The sequence below is a fragment of the Hirundo rustica genome, chromosome 17 (genome assembly GCF_015227805.2).
Source record: "Hirundo rustica isolate bHirRus1 chromosome 17, bHirRus1.pri.v3, whole genome shotgun sequence".
Taxonomy (NCBI): Eukaryota; Metazoa; Chordata; class Aves; order Passeriformes; family Hirundinidae; genus Hirundo; species Hirundo rustica.
This window is the reverse complement of record NC_053466.1, coordinates 10209244-10228708: the sequence shown is the minus strand read 5'-3', so window position 1 is coordinate 10228708 and position 19465 is coordinate 10209244. Positions and strand designations below refer to the sequence as shown.

At 39.7% G+C, this 19465-nt stretch overlaps 1 protein-coding gene across 11 annotated transcripts in view; it reads left to right on the top strand.

Annotated features, from left to right (window-relative positions):
* CIT (citron rho-interacting serine/threonine kinase) overlaps nucleotides 1–19465 on the top strand; it is a 68084-nt gene that overhangs the window by 30581 nt on the left and 18038 nt on the right. For all 11 annotated transcript variants that reach the window (XM_040080716.1, XM_040080712.2, XM_040080710.1 and 8 more), the window contains exons 17-24: nucleotides 140–280; nucleotides 638–763; nucleotides 3668–3763; nucleotides 5464–5580; nucleotides 6018–6127; nucleotides 8721–8895; nucleotides 10161–10358; nucleotides 12493–12546. In XM_040080716.1, the coding sequence (XP_039936650.1) occupies nucleotides 140–280; nucleotides 638–763; nucleotides 3668–3763; nucleotides 5464–5580; nucleotides 6018–6127; nucleotides 8721–8895; nucleotides 10161–10358; nucleotides 12493–12546 (1017 nt within the window). The remainder of the gene's footprint in view (nucleotides 1–139; nucleotides 281–637; nucleotides 764–3667; nucleotides 3764–5463; nucleotides 5581–6017; nucleotides 6128–8720; nucleotides 8896–10160; nucleotides 10359–12492; nucleotides 12547–19465) is intronic.

The window sequence follows — 19465 nt, the reverse complement described above, 5'->3', positions numbered from 1 at the left end:
TTTGGACTTCTGCACAATCTAAGTTTTGTGTGGTTTTATTGAGAATGTTGACCGTCTTGAAGGTCTGAACCTTTCACATGCCAAATTTTTGTGTGTGCTTTTCATATAATACCTTTGTTTCCTTCTCTTTGACCTTCAGGCTGTGAAAGCCAGCTCAGAGGCAACCGAGCTCCTGCAGAATATCCGTCAGGCAAAGGAGAGAGCTGAGAAGGAGCTGGAGAAACTGCAGAACCGGGAAGATTCTAATGAAAGCATGAAGAAAAAATTGCTTGAAGCAGAGGTGAGTGCAGAGTGTCTGTCTAGAGTAAATTAGTTATTGAGATGTGTCTTACTTTAGGAACCCTCACCTGGGTGGCTCTGAGCAGCATGTACTCCTGTAGTAATTCTTCAGGGGGAAGTGTTGTTAGGCATAAAAATAAAAACCATATTTCTTTGAGGAAAAGAGGGGTTTTATTTTCAGTGAGGAGTCGATAAGGACATGTGGTTAACCTGGGGGATTTGGGGTGAGATGAGGATTCAAAATATGAAAGCCAGCCATACACTGACTGCTTCAGCTCGTTTCCTCTAGAAACTACTCCTTGCTTTGTGCTAATGCAGAGTTGGGTGGCCTAAACAGCAGCTCATAATTGCTCTGCAGGAACGGCGCCATTCTCTGGAGAATCAAGTGAAGAGATTGGAGACTGTGGAACGGAGAGAAAACCGCCTAAAGGAAGATATTCAAACGAAATCTCAACAGATTCAACAGATGGCAGAAAAAATTCTGGTGAGCAGAGGTGAAAATGAAACTTAGAGGGTAAGAGTTTGTAAGAAAAGGGTAGGGAAGAATCAGAAGATGTAGGATTGCATTGAATAAGGTGGAAATCCTTGAATAAAGGGATTTGTTTCCTTTACCACTCATACTGGAGAAAACGTAAGCATTCAAATACTCTGCATCTCTAGTTACAAACTCAATCCTGTGCCTTTAGTGGTTATAGTGCTTCAAAACTGGAGTCATCTCAGTGGGAAAGCTTTTCAGTCAACACAGGAATATTTGAATTCTTTACCTAGTGATTGTTTCAGCGGTAAAACATTCTGAGGGAGGGTTACTGCAACAACAAAATCATCTCTCTTTTAAAGTAAATTGCAGAGGAATTTAGAGGTCAGATCTATTAGAAATGCTTACATTTTGAAGCAGAGAGAAATTAGTCATCCAAACTGTTCATCTCCAAAGATATTTGTTAGGAAACCATTTGCACCCACATAACTTCTCTGTCGGCAATTTCTTGTTTCTCTCCTGGTTAAAACTATTAAGGCAAGTTAGTATGTCAGTCTCTAGTGGATCAAGCAGAGGGTGTTTCTAATAACTTTGTTTCCCTGGGACAGAAAGCATAATTTAATACTGAATAATTAAATTTATTTTACCTTCCTCATGAATTTTCTCTGTGTGTTGCCAATATGACAATGAAAAAAAAAAGATTACATTTTACTGGTAATAATCCCAAGCTGAGACACACCTGAGGAAGGCCAAATGGAAATGTAATAATAAACATATTTGGTGTAAACAGATGACCCAGGCCTGCTCTGGGTGTATAGACTTTAGCATCAGAATGCTGAGCACTGTCAAGAAAAGGTAGAATCAGTTCTTCAGTAGTGCTGTTCCTTTCAAATTGTTTTGATAGCAGGAGTGCATGGTAAGTGGGAGACTATGGTTGTGCTGGGCACAGAGCCAACTTTATGTTTAGAAATAGTGTAAACTTTGAATTGTTTCATAAGCCTCTTGTGTGTATTTGGGGATTGTTCCTTGGTTTTGATTATGTCCTCTGTGGAGGAGAAAGTGGAAGGGAAGGCAGAAATATCGACTAATTGTTTTACACCATGGGATATGTTTAGCTCTTCTTATAGATAGTTTCCATGGAGTCCTGACAGAATGTTGGAGAGGTACAAAAGTATTTTATAAAAAAAGTCAAACAGGCATTGAAGAAATAATCCCTATAGAGTCCTTCCTAGTCCCTTGCAACTGATCTGGGAGCACAGGGTACTGCTATTCTTTTTTCCTCCACTCCTACCCTGTACCCTACCTCAAGTTGTCTCTTCAAACATTTTTGACTTTTCCTGGTATAGAGAGGTAAGAAGGGAGTTGAAGACACAGAGTTGCACAGAATAAGGTAGAAATTGTTGAATAAAGGCACGGTTTTCATGTACACTCATGTAGCAGTACCTGAGAAGTGTCTGCTCATCTGTCTGCAAGGAACTGATGAAGAAGGGAGAAACAAGTTAGAGAAGATGCTTCTGCCTGCCTGAAAGTGCAGATCATTGCTGTGATGCCAATAACAAAGTCAATGCTACACAGAGAATACTGAGTGAGAGCAGGAATGCTAAGAGATTACCTTTTTAAGCCCACACTGGCTGTTAAGTGCCACTGCAGGAACTGGTGAAGCTTCTGCTACAATATGAGCAGTCTGATGCTGGGAGCTTTGAAGCCGCTGCTGATCTGGTTGTCTGATTCTCTGCCAGGACCTGAAATGTGTGGGTTTCTGGGGGAGGTGAGTTGTCCCTCTTGTTGCTGGGAGACGTATTTCAATTGCAAAAAGCAGCAATCTCCATTCCATGCAGGAGTGTCAGGGACTAGGCACTGTCGATGACCTACTTTTGGTGAACCTCCTCTTTGGTTCTCACTTCTGGAAAAGGAGGTCTATTGCAATTTCTGGAGCAAAAAACCTTCAAGATGAGGAAGATCAAGAAAAAACATATCAAAATACTATGAAGAGTACTAAAACACACACAAATATCAGGAAACTTTCCAGTTATGAGGGCAGACAGGAGATGCAGATGCACCTCAGCACCTGAACCTGTCTTTGCAAGAGTCAGCCCAATGGTAGTGAATGACAGACCTGGACCTGCTCCTGTTCTAAGGAAATTGTTGGAATGGCAAATATGACAATAAGTGAGCACAAAGTTGTAAGCTCAGCTCTTGAGAGATGTCCTGTTGAAAGGTGATTAGAGATAGACCCCAAAAAATACAGTCAGACTGCAAGAATAGCTAATTTCTGAAATACAAATTAAGTCCTTGCTGTGCGTGGCTGAAACTATCTGATGTGAAATAAAGAGGCTGGAGAGATTCTGCTATGTTCCGCCACATATATTGCATCCTGCATTTTCATTTTTGAAGCCATTTATAAATAGTGTTTCTGACAACATTTGTCCAAGGAATACAGCAAAGTAAATGCTATTCCCCCTCTGAATGCAGAATGAAAAGCACAGACAGCAGTACCCCGTTATTGAGGTCTGCTGTAAGAAAACAAGTGAGAGACCTTGTTAAAAATAGATCTGAACTTCCTGTGATGCCACTGCAGCTATAAAATGTTTATAACTACGTGTTTTCACCAAATGTCCTTGGCCTATCTTTGGGTATATTTTACTGGGAGATGGAGATTCTTACCATGGAAATAGAAATCTTTGTCCAGTGTTCCCATTCTTCAGTAGATGGGTCAGCAGCAATATGCAGACTTAAAGCTGATAATGTTCAGGTCTCATAATACCTTTATTTTTTTATCATGACAGCCTTGGACTTGGGATTTTTATAGTGTGAAGCCTTAGAAAAGAGAATGAATGTTTGGTACCTGTGTAACACATACTCACAGCACCTACCATTTCCTTGTGTCTGAATATGAATTTTTGCTACTTTTAGGAGCTGGAGGAAAAGCACCGTGAGGCTCAGATCGCAGCACAACATCTGGAGCTGCAGCTGAAACAGAAGGAACAATTCTATGAGGAGAAACTCAAAGTAAAAATATCTTCTCTTCCTACAAGCTCTTTTGGGTGGAATGAGTTCAGGGAAAAACAGTTGCCTTTAGGCTCTGAATGCTTTGTCTTGTGAGTTGCCTTCTTATTACCATTGCTGCAGTGTTGAGGGTGCTTAGTGAAATCAAAATCAGTTTTCTCCTATTTTTTCTACCTTATCTGTCTGTGGCATTGGATTAGGAGAGGTAACATTTGAAGCCAGAGCTACAGGAAAGCATTTGTTGGTCGTAATTTGACTTCTGCTGGCTAAATAATACTTAGTTAATGCTGCTGGATCTCACACCCTGAAGAAGCTTTCAGTTCCCCCTGATTTTCTCTGAGTGTTCACTCAGCCTACCTGCAAGTTTTAAATGCAGCAAATAGTAGACCATTTCTGCAATTCCATCTTGGAGCTGGAACATCTGCCAACAAGCCACAGAAACCACCCACTTTGTTTTTGTCTTTTCCAGGGTAGCATTAACAAACAGTTAGAAATAGACATCATCTAAAATTAGGAAAAACAAGCTGGCAAATAGGAGTATGCACTGGCTAAGGATTTTTCTAAAGAACTTGCAGTATGACAGCCAGTAAGTGCATTTTGTAAGAATCTTTGCTAAGAACAAATTATTCTCAGTAGAAGCGGTCTTTATCTTGTACATTTATCTAGTACTTTAATTCAACATTTTTGCTTAAATGTGAGAGGATATGGTATTTAAGAAGAGAGAAGAAATTTCTGTGGGAGAAATATGAAGGAAAAAAGAGAAGTAAGAAGATTTGCTGGCAGATCAGAGCATGTGGTTATCAGTAATGAGTGTGATAGAAAGCCAGGAAGATCAGATGTAGATAAAGAAATGGTGATATAAAAACTGGAAAAGAAGATAAGCATTGGAAAAAGAATAAAAAGAAAAAGAGAACTGGCAAATTATGGGGCCTTATGATGTAGGGAGAAGTAGGAGAAATCAGGGAGCCAGGTGAAAGAGGTTCAAAGGGATAAAACAGGACATGGGGGTTTTGTTAACTGGAGAATTCTGTGGTGGCCAGAATTTGTGCCTTTGGAAAATTTGTCTTTGAAGGAAGAGACCTTCAGTTTAACAACTGATTTAGAACTCTGGTCATACGTACACAAAACATGCATTTGTAGAAAACTGTAGCAGTTCATTTCTTTAGTCCTGTTCCCAATGACAGCTGTTTGTGCCACAATAAGTAGTTTTTGACTTTGCTGTTAGATTTTTGTCTCTGAATGGGAGAACTCATGTGGTCTCAGCTGCTTTCTCATCCATACCTATGGAACTCACAAATTTCTTGTGAGCTGTGTGGGTAGGGCAGCCAAAGGACGGGCACTTTGCTATTTCTTTTGCTGTACCTATTGGGGTAGAGAGTCTTGTGTGTTTTCTGTTGCATTGGGCTTGGAACAGTTATTGGATACAGTTTATATGACTTAAAGTAATAATTAAAAAATCTACCGTATCTCCATATCTCTATAAAATCTTACTGTTAAATTCAGTCTTCAGAGATAACTGAGAGAGTGTTCTGGTTGGATTTTGCTCTTCCATGGATTTCATGCAATTGCATCATGGATTTAATTTTGCTTGAGATATGACCAATTGCTTATTAAAAAAATATCTATATTGATGATCTTCTTTCTGCTTGCCCTTTGCCCAGTGAAACAGATATAATTTAGACAAAAGAAATGTCTTCATTTAGGTGTTGGAAAATCAGATGAAGAAGGATCTTGCAGATAAGGAAGCACTTGAGAATATGCTCAGAAGACATGAAGAAGAAGCACGTGAGAAATGCAAAGTCCTGGCTGAACAGAAGGCGGTATGTGGTGTTGAGCTGAAAATCAAAGCTGTTTGAAGAGTAGCTTCCTGAGGCTGATTTCAAACAAGATAATCTTGTTTGAGCTTCTGTAATGCTGCTGAGCTGCTTTGAAGGAAATTCATTGATTAATATGAATTTTAAAAAACTTTTTTTTCAAAATTCAGAGTATCTTCAAGGATATTTCCTTAAAAAAAGCCGTGCAGCTTGCTGTATGCCCCTTGTTTTGTGCCTTGATAACGGTTGCTTTTTCTTAACACTAAAGGGGTAGAAAGCAGCTGCAAATAGCTCCAGTAATTGCATCTGTGTCGCTCATTTTGGCCATTTGATCAGTTTTCTTTTAGTTCTTTTTGTTTGTGGAAAAAGTTCAGACTTTTCTCTAAACTTCGTTTCTGTAAGCGCGTGGTTGCGCTGTCTCAGAGGCTCGTGCTGTGTTGCAGATGATCAATGCAATGGATTCGAAGATCAGGTCGCTGGAGCAGAGAATCGTGGAATTGTCTGAGGCCAACAAACTGGCAGCAAACAGCAGCCTCTTTACCCAGAGGAACATGTAAGTGTGGCAGCTGCTGGCAGGGCTGAACAGCTCTCAGGAAGATGACCTTAAAGCCTTTTCCAACTGGAATGATTCTCTGATTCACCGTGTAAAAGTGGCTCTTTTTTGCCGGCCTGCTGTATGCTCCCTGCTTGTTTTTCAGTGATAGCCTTTCAAAAGTATGCTTTGTTCTTCAAAGAGTTGGGGCTCGCTGTGTGTTTTGTGTTTTCTCAAACGTGACTGGGGAAATTGGTTTGTTTTATGGTGTTTACTTAGGAGCATTTCCTAAGGCAGGTGATCTGTGCAGGTTTGCCAGATATGTTAAATGAATACTAATAATTTTATGTCTGAAATACCCCTGGAGAGGCACACATTCTTTCTTTAAACAGAAGCATTGCTAATAGATTTATATTTTGCTCAGTTCCCCTGACACACGATTTTGAAATTGGAAACATTAAACACCCTTCACTCACAAACATTCCATAATGTCTTGATGGATGAGAAGACAAGGAAGAGCACTAGATTTTTTAAGCCAAGAATTCCTCTGCATGTTTTTGAATTCTTCTGTTTTAGATCCTTTCATCTGCCCGAACTTCATTTTTCTTTGGATTTTAGCTGAGATTCCTTATCCTTACAATGATGTTTTTCCTTCATAAATGACCTAGAGAGGCGTTCTACTTCCAGTGTAGGTAAAAGCATGGATTGTTGGATACATCCTGCAGAGCAGGACTAAAGCAGTGTTTGCTCTTATTGAGTTCAGAGATTCACCAGCTTGGTTTGCACAAAGGTTTCAGTGTCCATCAGCTGCTGGATCCAACATCAGGCAGTGTCTTTGTGGGAAGCACTTGGATGGATTCACCTCTAATATTGAATAGAATCAGGCAAGGACAAGTTTTGGTGAGGACTTGCTTTGGTTTCATCCCTTTTCTGTGGTCATTATGACTCCAGATATGTAATGGCTCCAATTTTCATTGCATTTCAAATACCATGCAAGTTATTTTAGCCTGAGCAGCCAAAAATATTCTCAGGATAACAGGAATTTGATTGTGTTGCTTAATGCTCCAGATGACTTCCAGTTAATCAACCAGGGAGTTTGTTGAGGCAGCAAAAGCCATAACTTACCTTCAGTCTAAAATAAAACAGAAATGTCTCAAGGTGGAGCTGGGAAATGTATGGAAGGTTGAGTGTCTCAGTCATGGGTGCTGAACTGAGTGTAAGGACTTAGAACATCCTCTGGGAGCCATATCCTTGAGTGGAGAGCCAGAGAAAACAAGAAGAACATATAATAATGTTTTAACATACAATTTAAAATAGATTATTGAGAGACATGTTGTCAAATGATGAACTTTGCAGGATTGGTAGGAGATAGTACAGAATTAGCAACATTTTGAGAGAAAGATGCTTAATTATGCATGCAGATAGTTAATGAATTTGTGCTTATTTTGTGAATTGGGCTGTTGAAAATGTATAAATTGTTGTTGGACTGCGTTTTGAACCCACAAAAGCTGCAGCTAATCTAAGCATGCATCAAGAGGAGAGCTAGTGATTAAACCCTTCAGAGGAGAGGGGAGCTCTGCAAGCTTTTGTTCCAGCAGTATCTGAGGAAACCAATGATTATCAGGTTCCTGAGAAGATAGCCCAGTAAACAGCAGGAAATGAAATAACACCATTTGACAGTTCTGGCTGACAATAAACTGTAGAGGTAAACTAAAAAAAAAAAGCCAACAGAGAGGGTGAAAGGGTGGTTTTGCTTGCAGTGCAGAGAAATGTGAGTCAGAAGACTTAAGTTCTATTTTTAGCTTTGTTAAGTCTTCCCATTTGATCTTGGGCAACCCACATAATTTCTCTGGGATGGGATTAATAACAGCTTATCTCACAGTGAACTTCTTAAAATATTAATTCATTAATATATGTAGAGCTTTGTGAGGCTTCTAAGTAGAAAGCACTCTATGAGGCAGAATTTTCCAATGCATGATAACACAATTCCAGGAACTGTAAATAATGCAGAAAGACCCCCTTTTTTTCTTTTTTTTGAGGGTGTCCATTTCAAATGGTATTAATTAATCATTGCCAGCTCTCAAAATTCTTATGAGAACAAGTAATTATTTTTGTTCACTTTGTGGATTAAGGCTTTGATCACAGCAAAGCTTCACTTCAGTGTAGGTCAAGTCCTATGCACATTATAACTTTCAAAAGCCCTTAACAAAACAACCCCCAACTCACCACCCCCAATCCTGAAGCATGGGGTTCCTCTTGCCTCATGGCAATACCCAGTGAGAAAGCAACTCCTAGAATTTATTTTTCCCCTGTAGAAAATTCATGTGACAAGGAACAGATGAAATGAGAAGAATGGATTGTATCTTAAATATCATTATAGATTACCCTCTGAAAGATTAATCTATCTGTGCAACTGGCAAATAGGGAATTTTAGTGCTCTGGGCATATGTTGAATACACTAGTATTTTTTATTTTTAACTGGAATGTAGAATTTAAGCCATGAACTGAAATGTTCTACTTAACAGCAAACTTGTGCTCTTCCTTACTCCATCCCAGTGCAAGGACATGTGTTAAGGGCATTTCGGGTTTGTCACTTGTGCATTTCTCCTACCAGGAAAGCCCAAGAGGAGATGATTTCAGAGCTCAGGCAACAGAAGTTCTACTTGGAAACACAAGCTGGGAAATTGGAGGCCCAGAATCGAAAATTAGAAGAACAATTGGAAAAGATGAGTCACCAAGATCACACTGACAAGAACCGCCTGCTGGAGTTGGAGACACGGCTGAGAGAGGTGAAAACATGGCTCTCATCCCTCTCTACAAACTTTCTTAAATCTGTCCCATTTCACAAATACAGTGAGAATTAGAATTAATTTCTTTTAGTTTTAAAAGTGTATTAGTAATTAAAAAAAAAAAAAAAAAAGCTCATTAAAAGGAGATAAATGTAAGTGTTCAGGACTTACCATCCTGAATCTGAGCTTTTAGATTATCTCACTTTTTCAGAATTCTATTTCTGTGTTTCTTTGTACAATACCCTTATAATATTGTCTGGGTAGAGAATAATAGCTCAGCAATGTACAATGGCCAGACAGAGATAGTTGTAGACTCTAAGGCTACAGGTTAAGGAAGCAAAGGACACAGCAGAACTGCTGCAAGAAAAAAGGAACCTGCTGCTTCGTGCATAACTTTCAGAGTTTTCAGGAAAGAAAATCTAACAGTAATATGGAAATTTACACTTTTAAAGATGTGTGAGCTCTGCTTCATTTTTAATTTGCATTAACTAGTTTGGATGTACAAATTCTTCTCCACTCTCAGTCCACTAATTTTCAGCTAAGGCTGAAATCTTGCCTTCAGCTAAGGTTGATGGACAACCAACCTGTCCTTCTTTGGCCAGAAGCTGAGACCAGTGTAAGGTTTCTGACAGCCTTGTCACGCATCTCAAGCACAACAGAGAGATTCCCTTGGGATAGCAGGGAGCCTGAAGAAGGTGCTAAGGTTTGGAGTTGATTCCGAGCACTGAGATCTGTTTTAGTTGTTGATGTCTTATCCCTGGAGTGACATGTTTATCCCTGTGTGTGCTGCAAGAAAACCTTCATCAGAAGCCATTCAGGTAAAGCCAGATGAGCTGGTGGGTTTCTTTAAAAAGAATCTGAAGGGAAGATGAAACATGGAAGTTGATTGCAAAATGTATGTAATGTATGCCCAAAGATTCCCAAATGAAGATCCTTTGAAACTTTTAGCTTCAGTGAAGAAAGTTCATCACAAACTACTTAAACATTTTGTATCAGTGTTTGACGTGTTTGAGTTCCAGCTGGAACTATTCTTGTGCCCTTGTTGTTTCAAAATGCCAGGTTGTTTTTCCAGGAAAACCACTAGATTTTAGGGAATAGACCAAGCTGTGTCCTTGATTTCTCAGTGCCTTAAGCAGTCTGTCAGGATGTGATTCTGGGAATAGACATGGCAATGGCATCTTAAAGTGGGTTCTGAAACCAGACCACATTGCCTGTCACATCTTTGTTGGTAACTTACATTTGGGTACTACTTTATCTTTCTTCAGGTTAGTCTGGAGCATGAAGAACAGAAGCTGGAGCTCAAGAGGCAGCTGACAGAGCTGCAGCTGACCCTGCAGGAGCGGGAATCCCAGATCACTGGGCTGCAGGCTGCACGGACAGCCCTGGAGAACCAGCTCCGCGAGGCCAAGACCGAGCTGGAGGAGACCACAGCCGAGGCAGAGGAGGAGATTCAAGCCCTCACGGTGAGCCCTGAAGCTTGTCCTGGGAGCTGAGATACACACTAGAATTATGTAGGTGCATGTTTCAGAAAGAGGTTCAAAGGAATTTATGTGATGGAATTTTTAATTTTCAGAAATGGATATGAATTGTGCCTTTTGTTGATAGGGGCGTAAATGGCTAAAATGTCAAATTTTACCTTTAACCATGTGACTGCTTCCTAGTAATTGTTCATTGCTGACTGATGGCTTGTAGGAGCATTATTACTTTTGAGGTGAAAGTTGCATCTGAATTGGTACTGTTAGGGGTTTAACTCTGTGATTTACTTATTTAAATAATAGCTCATGAGTTTGAAAGTATTTGATGGTCATAAATGCTTTGATGATTTTTTTTTTCCTATCAGTTACCCTGCTTTGGGGATACTTATTCAGGGGAACAAAAAAACCTTCCAAATTCCTAGGGAGAGTGTTCTAACACATAATTTTATTGCAATGCTTGTTTCATTAAAAATTGCTATGTGTGTCTTGCAGTCTGGTGAGGTGTGTGAGTGATAGAAAGGGAAACAAAGTTCAAGTCCTGCCACCCTCTTCTACCCCTACCCCCTGTAAATGGAGTTCTAGATTATATGCTGCTGGTTGCTGTCTCTTGAGCACAGAAAGATGCTTTCAAACTGTTTAATTCTCAGAAATATTTCCTTCACAAAAGATTCCCCGGGTTGTGGGTAGAGAGTTTGACCTACAACCAGCGAACCCCCTTTGAGCAGCAGCCTTTAATAACCTCCAAATCCTGTGATTTGGAAGTTGCAAATGCACATTCTCGTGCTCCAGTGGCATTTAATCAAAGAACTGCTCCGAATATTGCTGCCCTTGCTGGGTTTTGGGAGGGGAGGTGGGCTCAGCTGACACGGGCGCTGGTTTGTGCTGATGCTTTGGGTGGATGAATGGCAGAACAATTCCCCCAGTTCTAAAGTGGGCACAGGCTGGGCAAGCACAGCAACAGCATCGAGGCCTGAGAATAACTCAGTGGAGATGGCATTGGGTTCCTTTTTGCTCAGAACTGAGGCAGTCCCAGCTGCAAGCTTCGCATAACAGCCGCATCGCTGCCAGGGGGCTGGCAGTGTGCTTGGGAGCTTTACCCAGCAGGGAAAGAGATGAATATTCATGACCTGTGTAATTTCTCCAGTTAATGGGGCAAACTGGTAGTGCTGGACCAGCTGCTGTTAGACAGTCCAGCCCAGTAGGCTTGGGACTATTCCTGTCATGGAGTTTTTTTACATACTTTTATTTCTTGCATTGCCTGTTGTGGTAAGATAGCTTTTTAAGCTCTCATATTTGACTTCTGCTGAACGTTTTTTTTTCCTGTTTAGTCTCTTGGCTCTAAGGAAAATGTTCTGAATGAAGAAAGGTGGCTGGATGTGCTTGAGCAGTAACCTTTTGTTTGAGTTTTCCGATGGCACATGACATTAGACACTTGTTAAATCACTTTGAATTTTGAAAGAGGCCATGAGGCTGAAACAAGAACTTTTGCTTTGTCATGCTTTGCTTGTAAATTAGGGGGTAAAATGGTGCATGCAATACTGCATTCTTTAAAATGAGTGCTTGAACTTTCTTGTACTTTAGATGCTGTCCTCCAAAGAATTGATTATTATGTTTTATTACTGCTTTTTAGAGAGGCTTGGGCTTAAATGGGACTTTATGGTAGGATTCAGTTAGATTGGCAGAGCTGTTTGGGGTAGCTTGCATTTTACATTGTTACAGTTTTTCTTTGCAAGCATGAAATTATATGCAGTATTTATTTCCTACGAAACACCAATCTGGATACGGAAGTGAAACCAACTCAAATTAAAATGTCAAGAATGTAAAAACATGGGATCAACAAGTCTTTTGGTGACCATTTCAGATGGAACCTGTTACATAATTCCATTCTTGAGCTTGTACATTTTCCTAAAGCACTTCAGAGTTGGGAGCATAAGTGTATTTTGATTAAGTAGGATGGGACTTTTGCTAATCAGTTCTTTGCCACTGCAAAGTGCTTTCATAGCCTGCAGCATCTGCCTTCCAAACTTTGCTTGCTGGTAGATTGTTCTGCAGTTTGTTTAGCAACAGCATTCTTGAATTCTAATGTATGAAAAATTGATGATTAACTTCTTACCTCCTTTAGGCACATAGAGATGAAATCCAGCGTAAATTTGAAGCCCTTCGTAATAGCTGCACAGTGAGTATTAAATACAGATCATTGAATTATTTTGAAATTAAGGATAATGAAACAAACAATTTCCTCATTTAATCCTTGATGACACTAGTTCCTGATGTGGACTTCTGGCTTCAAGGTGCTAGTAGGAGCTGGATGGATTGGATTGGATTTCTTTTAGGTTTCAGGTAAACCTCAATTTTGAGGTTTTAGTCTGATCATGAAATTGTCACTGTTCTTCTTTTTGGAGAGGAACATAAATTAAAATATCTCATTGCAGTGCAGCTAATAAGAATGGTGTAGCAGCTGCAAGAAATGACTGTAGGTGAAGATCTTTTCTGCTCACAAGAAGAAAAGATCTACCTGTCCAAGTCCTGAGCTGCATTGTAGATCTAGGCCAGAGTGGGTTTTAAGGAGGACTTCAACACTGTTTGAAGAGACAAGAAATGTTAAGGTTCCAAATAATTGATGTAGAGCAGAGAGAACTTCAGGATCTGACTTTTCACCTTCTGTTGCTTGAGATCTTTGACATATTTTCAGATTCATTTCATCAGCCCAGGACAGATGTCCAAGTGCTTTGCCTGTCCACAGGGATTCTTGCAGTTTAACACTATCTTCACACTTGTTTATGGAAGTTGAGGGAGAGTATTTGCCTTCCAATGACATGAATTACACAAGTGTTGGATAAGGACCACAGTCCTCTGGGTCAGCAGTGATTGTAAATTATTCTGGGCTTTTTCCTCTCTACCCCACACTCTAAGCAGGGCTTAATTGCTGGGACTTCTTATCTTGACTGTTTCCCTGCTTCCAGTGGCTTCCTCAAATGTAATTTTTCATGCTGTAGGAGTAAGTCTCTAATGTATAAGTTTTCATCTTTTAAAATATATTTTCAGCATGAGAATCATTCTGTTTTCCTCACTTGCTCTTTAGCACTAAGCAAGGGGGTTCTTCTGGACACAGAATATCTAAATAGGAAGAAATGAGGAAGTACAGCTTTCCAAAGTGTTTTAACCTCTGTCTAAAACAAATCCTACACAAGGAACTTCACTTTCTGTTCCCTTCCTCATTTTCTTAGATTGAATGTCTAGCTCCCTATGTGTCATCATAGATCTTGTATCCGGAGCCATCTTCTGTTGCACTGGACCTTGCCTTTCATTCAGAGTGACAGCTTTTTGTGAAAACACTTCTGTGATCTCCATGCAGGGAAAAACCAGGTGTGGAAACTCTGTGGCTTCTGTTCAGTGCAGGGCCAGCTGCCTTGCAGAGCTGTAACTCATTATCCAGTGACACTTCAGCTCCGAGTGTGGGGAACGAGCTCCAGCAGTGAAGAATGACCCATAACATTTCCAGAATGTCAAGAGCTTCAACGGACTCGTAAAAGTGTTGTGCATTGTAAGGCCCTTCAGTGGGATAAGTGGGATCAGACATCCTCATCAATAAGAAATTAATTAAATAGTTCCTAAATGAATAATACATGCCCATCATACATTCTCTTTGCAGCCCAGGAGAATGCATGTATAATTTAATTGAGCATGGACAGATAATTTCATGTTGTGTGTTATGACTGCTCCTGGCTGTCCATCCTGCCTGAGGAATGAGGAAATCAGGGCAATCTTCTGTTGCCAGTGAGGGTCAAGAAATGCTAATTACACTGCTTTCACCAGATGTTTCAAACTCGTTTTTATCTGATGGTTGCAGTATGATGCAGGCTGTGCTTATTGGTGACCGTGTGACTCCACTTGAAGGTGATTAGAATTTATGCTCCAACAACACTTCAAGGGAATAATTATAATATGCTGCTACTTAGACAGCGTGATAAAGGATGGATTTATTCTTTCAGGAAGTTCTCAAGAGAGATCCTTTTTAAGCTGACACAAACTCCTTGAACTAGTCTGGCAAACTTTGGTAGGGAAATACTTTTCATTTGATCTTATTGAGAAGCCCCAAACAGCGTAAGAATTATGAAAATAAGATTAGACAGGAAAAAAATATTGAAAAATTGAATTGCTTCAGTACTTCTGTGGTCTTCAAAAGATAAATAAAAATACATAATCTACTTTCTTTGGTATTGTTCCTGTTTCTCTAGCTTCACAAAGGTCATAGCTACTGATTGTAGAGATGGCTGTGTCTGCTTTCCTTGTACCCTCATTGCACACTTGTTCTTCCTTTTGCTGAGGTCTCTGACCAAGGAAGCATTTTTAGATTCTCCTTTTTCACGCTTTCTGTCACTCAATTGAGCAAGAAATAATAGGATAAGTAATTGCAACAAAAATTGTAACTTGTGGTACCTGCTGTACACACACGTGATGGTGGGCACACACAGTCATACCTTATCACAAGCTTCTCACAATGATAGCTCATCCAGCAAATCTCTTGAGGGAGAAGAAGTAGTTCCCTACATTTATTCTATGAAATAAATGGTCCATTTGAATGCTAAAAGTATTTTCCAGGCAACCAAAGAAAGTTCTAGAAATAAATCTTAAATAGGAAAATTTGCACATTTGTCAGCAATTTGCACAGTTGTTTCCAGATACCTCTTAATTATGGCTTGCTCTGAGATCACCAACATGTTTAAAGTTAAATATACAACCAAGTTATCTAAATAATAATAGAATTGTTTCCAAAAGGAAACTTCCAGTAAGCAGGCAGTAAAGAGTTTAAATATTTAGCAGGAAAGAGTTGTATAAAAGCCTTGCACTCAGCTTAGTAAAATACCACAGAACCACCATCTGAATCATCTGGGTTTTTCAGGCACAGGCTGTTGCTTTTTCTCGAGCAATGAGTGGCATTTCTTATTACTAATTGGATATTACATTTCCATGCATTCAAGTTTTCTCCAGTAAAACAAGATTTATCTTCCCTTCTTGAGTTTCTTTTGTCATCATGTGGTGTTCCAGTCTTAAACATTAACAAGCTTGATCTGGACTTGTGCAAGGGAGTGGCTACTGAGGCATTAAATCTGTGAGCCCATCAGACAGGTATAATTTTAGTTATGTGTGAATTCCTGCTGAATTCAGTCTAAGATCCTGATCCCACATTGGCTCAATAAGTTGACATACAGGAATAATCTGTATTCTTGTGAGCTTCTAAAATAACAGTCAAAGATGTTACTTTGATGCTAAATTGTGTTTCAAAGCAAAGGAAGCTTGCCCACTGTGACAAGGCTAATGCCCAGGCAAAAACTTTTATATGGCTTTGTTAGATTTCTTTAAAAAAGTAAAATTCCTGTTGGGTGGGAGGGGTTATCCTTGGTTCCCATTTCACAGAAGATAGGATGGCAGATGTCAGTTACAGGCAGAAATGGAGCTCTGTAGTTTTTGTAGCCTGACCAAAAAAACCGGAGACTTCTAAGGCCTTGGTGTGAGAGATGTTAATGAGACCTTCACTGTGGACATCATCATCATCATCATTTGAGGAAGAGGCTCCTGTTTGGGAGAGGCAGCTCATCTTCTGGGACCTCGGGCAGGAACACAGGGACTGGATGTTTTAATCCTGCCTTGCAGTGGGAAGGAGAGGAATGGAGTCTGGGCAGTGTCCTACTACTCTGCAGCTCCCAGCGTCCCTCAGGATAAACCATGAGGAGCTTTTGGGGACTGAGAACCACGTTTGAGGTGTGTTTCAAGGCACAGATGTTGTCTGGCTATGCAGAGGGGAGGAAAGGGAGGGGTTCATTGTTAGGTATTGATGGAGCAGGTAGAGATGCCTGCAGCCCTGTTGGAGAGCCTGGGCCTCGCAGTGTTGGCATTTCTCTGCCTGAAAGGCTTTGTCTCAGAGAGCAGGTAAAGACAAAAGGAGTTTGATGTCTGCTCTTGCTGCTTCCTCACAATAATTTGGGGCTAAGAGACAGTTTTTCTTGTTTGCTATTTACTTCTGACAGGTGGCTTTCTGGTAAAGGTTAGTGGGGATGGGGAGGAGTGGAAATGGATAGAGCAACACTATTAGTCTGGAATTACATTAAACTCCAAATAAGACACTGAGATGCTGAGAGCATCCCAAAACAGTTTTCCTTGCTGTGTCCTGGCATTTTTCTTCATGTCTGCTGATGGCATCTGAGAACTGAGACACCTTTATGAAGGAATAGGGCATGGGGAAGTTAGCAAACTGCAGTCACTAGTATAGAAATAAAACTCCTTAATTTTCTCCTTTTCCCCGTTATCGTGCCTGTGGTTTTGATATGTGGAGCATATGGATTAAATTCAGTACATTTTCTCTGGTGTGCAAACCAAATCATCATGGCCATGACTGTTTGTTGCTCTGCTGTTTGATTTGATCCATGGCTGGAGAGGCTTGTAGGACCAGGGGAAACAGCTGTGAATCTGCTCAGTCTCACTAAAGGAATATTTTGTTTTCCTCAGACTATTCAGTGGGGAGGGAATTATGCTGGATATGGCCCCTTCTGCTGAGGAGCTGCTCTGCAATATTTAAAAATGAGGTGCAGTCCTCTGCATCAGGATGAAGATATAAGCTGTGTGCTTAGATGTGGTGTGCAGTGAACAATTTGTGTAGTTAGATGGTATCTCTGTTTTATGGATTAGTTGTGATGAAGATGTGCATAAATAGAGGAGAAAATTCCGGTTGCTCTGTGAGTGGTGATGCAGTGGCTGTCTAGATTGTCTAGAAACCTTTTCCAAGGTTTCAAGTGTTTGGTTAATTTATAAACTTAAAAAGTGAAGATTTTTCTAATTATATTATGGGTTTCTAATGGATATAATAGCATTTTTTTTTTTTACTGATTTTCCTTTAATATACTTCACATCTCAGAATAGCTCAGGGTTGGTTGGTTGGTTTGGGGTTTTTTGGGGCTTTTTTTTTTTTGCCTGGGGATTTCCTTAACTGAAAAGAAAAATATCTAAAGCTCTTAACTCTTTCCAGGTACAGGATTCTGGTATAGGTTGTACGTATGTATGTATGCCTAAAGCAACATTTCCAATTCAATGTGGGGTGGGGTTTTTTGATCCGTGTTTTCTTTTTTTTGTTGGTCCCCAGGACAGGCATTTATATCACACTACATGCCATTTTCCTGTGCCAGTATTACCCATTAGGCTTTAATTAGTGTTAATAAACTCTCTAATCCTGTTGGGTTATACATAGCTGCAGATAGCTCTTGCATGTGTTAACAAACATCCCCTTTCCCCATGAAAAATGGAAGATTGTACCAAGAGGAACAAATTTTCTCTTGTTAAAAAAAATCTATCTATCTATCTAGACTACATTATCTAGGTTATAATATATCTGGAATTTAAGCCAAGGTGTTTTGGAATTACCAGTAAATACACTGCTAGAAAAAGAGATCACGTCACATCTTCTGGAACCCTTCTTTCTTAACTGCTTTATTATTTGTCTGAAGCTTTCCAGAAATATCCTACTAGATAAAATGTAGCAGGGAAATATAATATGATCTGGTTTAATTTTACTTGTATTCAGGGAAAGAAGACAAAATCTCAGAACCTAGAATAAAAGAAAATGGGAGTTTAACTTCCAGCCCTTAAGGAATAAAATCAACTTGAAATACAGCCAGTTTTAATAATTAATTAAGTAGTTGGACATATTAACTCTGCATATTACTTTATCCATTTTGTGTTTCCCTCATCTTGGTTTTCTTGTATTTCAAAACTAGCTTAATATTTATTTAATAAAATTTACTTGTGCTAGAAGAAACCACGATTATATAAAATATATTTTGAAACTGCCTAGATACATGGTGTGCTTAAACATAAAGATAAAACAAACGGAAGAAAAAGTGAATTTCTTATCTGGCAGTTAGTAGAGCTCTCAGCTGTTGTAAGAGCAGTAGGTAAAACACTGTAAAAACAAATGTTCTTTTGCTCCTTTTTGTTTGTATAAACACATCTGAGTTCTTAATTCTGTAGCAGTATGGGCACTAACAGGTCCTTACGACACAGGCTGCCCCCTCTGAAAGCTTGGTGCAAACAATGCAGAGGAAAATGTGTGTTTTGAAGAGGGCAGTGAGAGCGCTCAGAAACGAGCACATGATGAGATTTCTTCTGAAATGTTGTGTTTTGGAGTGTGAATCATCTTCATTTGACCCTGAACATATGGGTGGCAGGAACTCCCCTTCACCCAGCAGGGAGTAATGGCTGTTGGACTTTTTCTGCTCACAGTTTAAAAACCAAATACTGTTAATTTAGACCTAGGAGAGGCATGGTAAAAGGCTGCCAAAATATGCGTTACAGATTCATCAAAAAGAAATGGTTGTCATCTTTCCAGAGGGCTGAGAAGAGCTGTGTGCTCTATCCTCTACTGCTTTAGATATTTAAATCCTTGGCTTGTGTAGGAAATTGGAACATTTAAACTTGAATATGTGACCAACTGTGCTCTGAGATTTTTTTTTCCCATTTAATGAAGTATCTTATTCGCTTTTCTTTGACATCCAGGCAAAAGAGCTTCTAGAACATATTTGTAAGAGTTGAATGTGAATTATATAGAGTTTACCAGCTTCTGAAATTCTTTTTATTAAGCTGATTTCAAGATTATACTGAGGTTTCTTTCTCTTCAGTTGTGGTGACACTGATTTTGAGTTTGGAGGAGGTACATATTCATCCACCCCGAGTTCAGGCCTTTCATTCATAAAACCAACTGTGAAAATGGCCCACTGTTGTTTTTATTTGTCTTTCAGTTGGAGGGGACTGTGGTTTAAAGCTTTTAGTTAAGGCTGATTGAACAAATGGATGGTAAAGGCCTTGCTGAGTTTTTGCTTTTCACCGATTTTCCATGTTGTGTTACCACACTGGTTTCTTCCCTCATGTGTACCCAGCTGCCATCCATAATGCTGTTACCTTGATAGAATGTATTTCTTAACACTTTTCTGCCTTTCCTGGTCATCCCCAGTGTTACAGATAATAATATAAGCAATTCTCAGGGATATCCATCAGGTTGCACTGCCTCTGCTGCACCTCTTGGTCTGTTTTCTTCAATACCACAC